At 41.6% G+C, this 7380-nt stretch overlaps 1 protein-coding gene across 1 annotated transcript; it reads right to left on the bottom strand.

Moving 5' to 3' along the window:
• Positions 1-3531: 3531 nt before the first annotated feature.
• On the bottom strand, positions 3532-7073 carry YWHAH (tyrosine 3-monooxygenase/tryptophan 5-monooxygenase activation protein eta). Its single transcript, XM_082257493.1, has 2 exons — positions 6845-7073; positions 3532-5062 (listed from the first exon to the last, which is right to left on the bottom strand). The coding sequence occupies exons 1-2, from the start codon at positions 6929-6931 to the stop codon at positions 4406-4408; spliced, it is 744 nt and encodes a 247-aa protein (XP_082113619.1). The 5' UTR covers positions 6932-7073; the 3' UTR covers positions 3532-4405.
• Between the last annotated feature and the right edge of the window lie 307 nt (positions 7074-7380).

The raw sequence follows: 7380 nt of genomic DNA on the forward strand, positions 1-7380 counted from the left end.
ACGGAATAAGAATGGGAATGCTGGGCAGATATCAGACACATTGTAACGGAATAAGAATGCGAATACTGTGCAGATATCAGACACATTGTAACGGAATAAAAATGGGAATGCTGGGCAGATATCAGACACATTGTAACGGAATAAGAATGGGAATGCTGGGCAGATATCAGACACATTGTAACGGAATAAGAATGTGAATGCTGTGCAGATATCAGACACATTGTAACGGAATAAGAATGGGAATGCTGGGCAGATATCAGACACATTGTAACGGAATAAGAATGGGAATGCTGTGCAGATATCAGACACATTGTAACGGAATAAGAATGTGAATGCTGGGCAGATATCAGACACATTGTAACGGAATAAGAATGCGAATGCTGTGCAGATATCAGACACATTGTAACAGTTGCAGCTCAGGCTAAAGCATGTGTTCTGCAGCATCACTCCCTCCAGTCCCATTGCCATGGAAACAGAAGCTTCTATAAATCTCATTCTGTTGCTGTGGAAACTAGTATAGACCTTCCCTATCTCTTCCATTACCTGTATTGCAGTATGAATTATTCAGGTCACATCCAAAGAAATCCAAGACCACTCAGCAATGCTGCATCGCCAAAGTGCAAGGGGCACGCATTATAGGATGTGTGCCAATCATGCAACATGCATGGAAGTGTATTTACCTAATAGTAGTCAATGTAGAATTCCTAAAAAAAAAATGGAGATGCAGTTTTCTTGGTTTAGATCAGCTACTTTACAAAAAACAGACAGGTTGTGTAATAACGTGAAGAAAAAAAACATCTACATAACGTTTCCCAGTTAACAATGATAATAGCTGTACAATTTTCTGTTTAGGAAGCCTAGTAAGCATTTTTAAGATTCTATGATTCTTGATTAGGCAAAAAAAAAAAAAAAAAACTAATTGCAGCATGATCCAATTTCAAGGCTTGCTTACACCAGGTGCAGTCAAAAATGCTGTACAAAGGCATATACAAGAAACATAAATGTATTTAAATGAGACTAATATTGTGGTGCATTTAAAAAAAAAAAAAAAAAAAGTACAGCATTTTTTGTGCATATAAAAACACACTGCAAATGCAACTCTGTAAAAAAAATAAAAAGTACCACAAACACATGGTAATGTGTATGGGAGTGCACACTGAAAGACAGGAATGAGCCATCAATCATACCTATTATTAGGTATAGTGCAGACTTATCTCTGTATCTAAACCAAGGAGCAGAAAGGCAGGTAAGGAGGCCAGAAGTGAATTGATGGTTGGGAATAGTTTTTACATGTACAATTGTGCAGCATAGCATTTCATCTAGGTAAGCCTGCATTGTCACTGCATAAAAATTAACCATGTCTAGTTTGAACAAAAGAAAAAAAAAAAAAAAAAAGCTAGCCTATTTTCAAATTGCTATATGTGAAATCAGTTGACTGGACCAGATATGGTATCATTAAAAACACATGGGACTTACAGTGTAAATTCACCTTTTTACAAAAAAAAAAAAAGAAAAATACACCCAACACACAAACAGTACACTACACCAGTGGTCCTCAACTCCGGTCCTCAGGGCCCACTAACAGGCCAAATTTTAAGTATTACCTTGGGGAGATGCAGACTAGAATACTGCAATCACTGAGCAGCAAATTCTATCACCTGGGATGTATTTCAGTTATCTTGCAAACCTGGCCTGTTAGTGGGCCCATGCTGCACTACACCATCTTAATCCCCCCCTGCATTTACCTCCATGGATGATTAGCTTTCACAGTCCACACAACCAGTGCAGGGGCCTAAAAGCTGTGGTCTTCTTCCCCTTTGTTTTTTTAGGGACATTGGGATGGATCTGAGCAATTCCAATTGGTCTGCACTGGCAAGTGACCACTTTGACCAATCGGAGTTGCTTTTATCTGTTCCAGCATCCCTAAGAAGTGGAAGAACCCACAGCTTTCAAATCCCAGACAATTGCACTGGCTGGGGGGCAGTAAAAGCTAAACCATGCATGGAAGCAAGTACAGTGTGGACACTGGAGAGGGGGGAGATGGAGGTTTGAGGGTGTAACATGTTGGTTTTACCTTTTTATTTTTTGTGAAAAAGTGAACTTCCACTTAAATCAACAGCTATTTTATCTCAAGTTGGAATGGTCAGCTTTTATTTAAAGAACTAAACTCTCACAATCAACATTACCTATTTTTAAAAGGATAAGATCACCTTTAAGAAAAAGATAATAAACGTACATATTTTTGCAGAAAAAAAAAAATAATTTTTTTTCACAGGAGCCTGCAGAGCGTTGCACCTGGGATTTGTGGATCGTGGGTGCAATGTCAGGCCCCTGCACACTCATCCCCAAAGCTCTGTGCCTGTACCCCTGTATGGACTGTCAGTTTCAGAGCTATAAGAAACGTGAATAGACTACGAGCATGCCAATCATGTGCGCAGTCCATTAAAAGAGGTTGTAAACTCAGTTAAATTTTATTTTTTTACAAGCTGAAAGAGAAACACATAATGAGCTAGTATGCATCTTACCTATAGGTAAAAGTGTCAGAGGAGGGTTTACTTCCTCTTTAAAGCTATGAGTCTGTCTGCCACAGTGGAAGACAGGACTTGTAGTTTATCTGTTCACAGATCCCTGTGGATGAAGGATGCAGCTGAACCACGCTGATTTTGAATCTGACAGTGGCTGCAGGGAAGAGGAATCCCCACCTTCAGTCAAAGGGAGAGGGAACTGCTTGAACATAGAAACCAGTAACATGTTCAAAAGGTGAACCTATCCTTAGTAAATAGCTAAAACAAGTAAATCGAATATACTTTAACATTTCTTTATTTTTTTGCAAAAATTTCTTTAGTTGCTTCCTGGTTTCTTACCTAGGTCAAAATGATGTCATACAACCCATGAGCCTGCGTGGCCATTTTTGTTTTTCTTTCATCTGGCTTTCTCAGGTAAGCCCACCCTCGTTTCTGCTTCGGCTAAGGGCAGGTGGATTCCAGGAAGTAAATGCTACAAGCATCTGCCCTTACTCAAGATGGCCATGGCTAGAAGTGCTAGGGAGAGTTTTTTTAAAGTGATTTCTTAATAAATAAAAAGGCATGGGCGGATGGGTGGGATTACTGTGAATAATAAAAAAGAATTAAATAGCGTTTTCAGTTTGTGGTGCTCAGATACAGTGGAGTTCCGCTTAAAAACACACAATGAAAAAAAAAAAAAAATGCTAGGACCAACGATTCTAAACCAGAAATGCTTTCATTAGGTTACTACTACGTGATGTAATACCACAATAAATTAAAAAATGGGCACTCGCTGGTGTGTGCATGTAAAATTAATAGTACATAAGGCAGATATAGACATCCCCACAGAAAATAAAATTGCTTTATTGCAAGAAACCACAAGGCAGATGTGTGTAGTACCATATTATTGATTCATTCTTGATCCTACCCAGAAGCCAGTGCAGTGACTGAAGCTCTGACCTATAAAATAAGGGATATGTAGTGCTTCTTTAGGTTCATTTTATCAACAAAGAGGCTCAAGCAAAAATAATATCCTCAAAGCAGCATTTATTTCATCCACGCATTTTCAAAACATTTATATTGGGTGTCTGGCATTTTATTGGCATCCATCATGAACAGGCTAATACACACTGTGCAGATGCAGCCAGTCCTGATAAGGACTGTCCTACACAAGGCTTGGCTTACAACCAAATAATGAGGCCCTTTACCAGAATAATTAAGTGATTAGAAAACAAATAAAAAAAATAAAATTAAAAAAAAAAAAAAACAAAAAAAAAAAACACAGGAACTTTTAGGACGTTCAAACTCAGGAGGGGTGCAGAATTATAACACCATAAGTTAAAAGGGCAAATAGAAACTTCACAAAGCTCACATTTAAAAACGTCTATTGTTAGCTAACAAAAACAGGTGGACCCCCATTTCCCACTTGGGGAACTGCAGCCAATCACAGCTGGAGCTGTGCGCTGCCTTCTTTGTGGGAAGGGGATCAGAGGGGAGGCATTTACATGCAAAGGGAATGCTGCACAAATGGAAACTAAAAACAATTTCTTTACAAAATAAAAACGGGACCACTTTGCATCTTTCCAGCCCGTAAGTGCCCTATCGGCAAGGAGAGTGCGGGCGCCTCTCTGAAACAGCAGCCTCCCTTATCCCCTGAACAACGCGAGGGCAACCCGAGAAACGGCTGATGTGCCAACGCAATCCAGCAATGCCCAAGAGAACGCCACGAGAGCCCGTCTCCCCGGGCACGCAGCAGTATGAGCAGTTGTGCCAATGATACGGATATGATAAGCACAGGGACATGTCAGGGGCAGCGGTGGGGGAAAGGAAGGGGGGGGGTTTCGGCATGTGGTGAAGGGGAGAGGGTAAGTAATGGGCTGTAGCAAGACGCAACACCCTCTTTAATTGTTGCCTTCTCCGGTCTCTTCGTCGGGCTGGTCACTTGTCCACAGGGTCAGGTTGTCACGCAGGAGCTGCATGATGAGGGTGGAGTCCTTGTAGGAATCCTCATTTAGCGTGTCCAGCTCAGCGATAGCGTCATCAAAGGCCTGCTTGGCGAGGAGGCAAGCTTGTTCGGGGCTACCCTGTATTTCATAATAAAAGACTGAGAAGTTGAGAGCTAGGCCTAGACGAATGGGGTGAGTAGGCTGCATGTGCTCTTTGCTAATTTCAAAGGCCTCCTTATATGCAGCTTCAGATGCCTCCGTTACGCTTCGCTTCCTATCCCCAGAGCCTACCTCTGACAGGTAACGATAGTAATCTCCCTTCATCTTCAGGTAGAAAACTTTGCTTTCGTACTGGAAGTCATTGCAATTCTTGATGAGGAACTTGTCGAGCAGCGCCAGGACTTCATTACATACAGCCTCCAGCTCCGCTTCGATCTTTTCTCTATACGTTTTCACCTTCTCCAGCTTCTTCTCATTCCCATCAGCCAGCGTCTTCTGCTCAATACTGCTGATGACTCGCCATGAAGACCTTCGCGCACCAACTACGTTTTTGTATGCTACGGACAGCAGGTTCCGGTCTTCGTTAGACAATGGCTCATTGAGTTCTGTGACCTGCAAAACACAAGCGTGAAATGATTTTCAGTATGGAGGGACTGAGACCAGGAGCAAAACCAATAAACGGGACGTCTTTAGCCATAGGACATATGCGATCCTTAGGCAAAAACTAGGATGTCAGGCTATCCCTTGACACTTATAGACAGGTCACCACACCCCATCACTGCACTCTAGACAGGGAAAAAACACTCACATGGGAACAGGCTGCGCTGCACTATATATATATATATATATATATATATATATCCCTCTATCCTTCTATCTATCTATATCTATCTCGTTATCCCTCTATCTATATCTATACTCTATCTATCTATCTCTCTTTATCCCTCTATATCTATCTATCTCTTTATCCCTCTATATCTATCTATCTCTATATCCCTCTTTCTCTATCTATCTCTATATCCCTCTTTCTCTATCTATCTCTATATCCCTCTTTCTCTATCTATCTCTATATCCCTCTATATCTATCTATCTCTTTATCCCTCTATCTATCTCTTTATCCCTCTATATCTATCTATCTCTTTATCCCTCTATATCTATCTATCTCTTTATCCCTCTATATCTATCTATATCTATCTATCTCTCTCTTTATCCCTCTATATCTATCTATATCTATCTATCTATCTCTCTCTTTATCCCTCTATATCTATCTATCTCTCTCTTTATCCCTCTATATCTATCTATCTCTCTCTTTATCCCTCTATATCTATCTATCTCTCTCTTTATCCCTCTATATCTATCTATTTCTTTATCCCTCTATATCTATCTATCTATCTCTTTATCCCTCTATATCTATCTATCTATCTCTTTATCCCTCTATATCTATCTATCTATCTCTTTATCCCTCTATATCTATCTATCTATCTCTTTATCCCTCTATATCTATCTATATCTTTATCCCTCTATATCTATCTCTCTTTATCCCTCTATATCTATCTATCTCTTTATCCCTCTATATCTATCTCTTTATCCCTCTATATCTATCTATCTCTTTATCCCTCTATATCTATCTCTTTATCCCTCTATATCTATCTATCTCTTTATCCCTCTATATCTATCTATCTCTTTATCCCTCTATATCTATCTCTTTATCCCTCTATATCTATCTATCTCTCTCTATCTATCTCTCTCTCTCTAATTTTTTTTATTTTAAGAAATAAAAATATATATAACTTTTTAATCAAATTTTGGCTGTAATTTGTTGACCGGTCACACCTTGAAAGTCCCCTATGACATGGTTTTGGGACATAGTGTCCTTTTTGATCCACTGTCCTACCCTGCATATGGTTTTTATAGTATGATAAAGATGGAGCCGGCCAGACGTGTCCCCCCAGACACACACGCAGCTCATACCCTCAAGCCAAAATCAAACACTGCCAATGGTCAGGGACCCAGCCTGGCACAAGGTACCCCACCCCATCATTGGGCACACACACATAGCATCCTGCACTGCACTGATGGGTACCACCTCACCGCATCCTACAAAGACTGTCATTGGCTGGCTTATCCAGATCTCAGGTCATCAGAATGCCATTTTTCATTCATTGTAACTCTATGCAGCAAGATTGGAGCTTCCCTTACATGGAGTGGATTGTGATACATTATACATACATTAGGAATGATCATCCATAGATGTCCTTTCATTTTTCTGTCATGTATAAGGGCATGCAGAATGAGTGTGCCTATAGAGGATCATTATACAGGACACTGCTATAGGTAGTAACACATGCATTCCACCCTACACGTTGCCATCTTCTGCCTCCTCCTCTGACTTACCGCTCTCATAGCTGCCGCCATGTCCTCGTATCTCTCCGCCTGCTCCGCCAAACGGGCTCTCTGGAGCAGCTGCTCCCGGTCCGCCATGCTGTTCTCCGGGCGGGTGTCGGTGTCGCTGGCAGTGCTCGCCTCTCTCTCTCGATCAGCCTCTCCGAGCTGATCCCGGTTCTGCTTCCTAACGGTACTGCAACCCGGGTCGCACTATGAGTGGGCGGGACCGGGGCGTGTCTTTCGGGAATATTTCTAGGTGACGTCATGAGCTATTTATAGACCTTAGAATGGGCATGCGCACTACGTTTACTGCAATGCACAGCAAAGAGGTGGAGAAGAGGGGGAGGGAGGGGCTGAGGTCGCTGAGCAGAACACATGGCTCTGTGCAGCTCATAGGGCAATCCTAGACATTGCAGGGTTTAGGGCAAATCGGTGGGTCAATCATAGACCAGAGGCCACCTCTCATGGGTTCTAGCGCAGGGGTGCGGTCAGGACAGTTTGGGGCCCACAAGTCATTTTTGGTGGGCTCTGATGCTCTTCCTTCT

The sequence above is a fragment of the Pelophylax lessonae genome (assembly GCF_965119305.1).
Source record: "Pelophylax lessonae genome assembly, chromosome: 1".
Taxonomy (NCBI): domain Eukaryota; kingdom Metazoa; phylum Chordata; class Amphibia; order Anura; family Ranidae; genus Pelophylax; species Pelophylax lessonae.

Bases quoted from the DNA above. Each gene is read 5' to 3' on its own strand.
- YWHAH (XM_082257493.1), bottom strand. From the start codon at position 6,931: ATGGCGGACCGGGAGCAGCTGCTCCAGAGAGCCCGTTTGGCGGAGCAG. The intron at 5,063-6,844 runs GTAAGTCAGAGG...TGTGTTTTGCAG, and splicing joins TGGCGGCAGCTATGAGAGCG to GTCACAGAACTCAATGAGCC.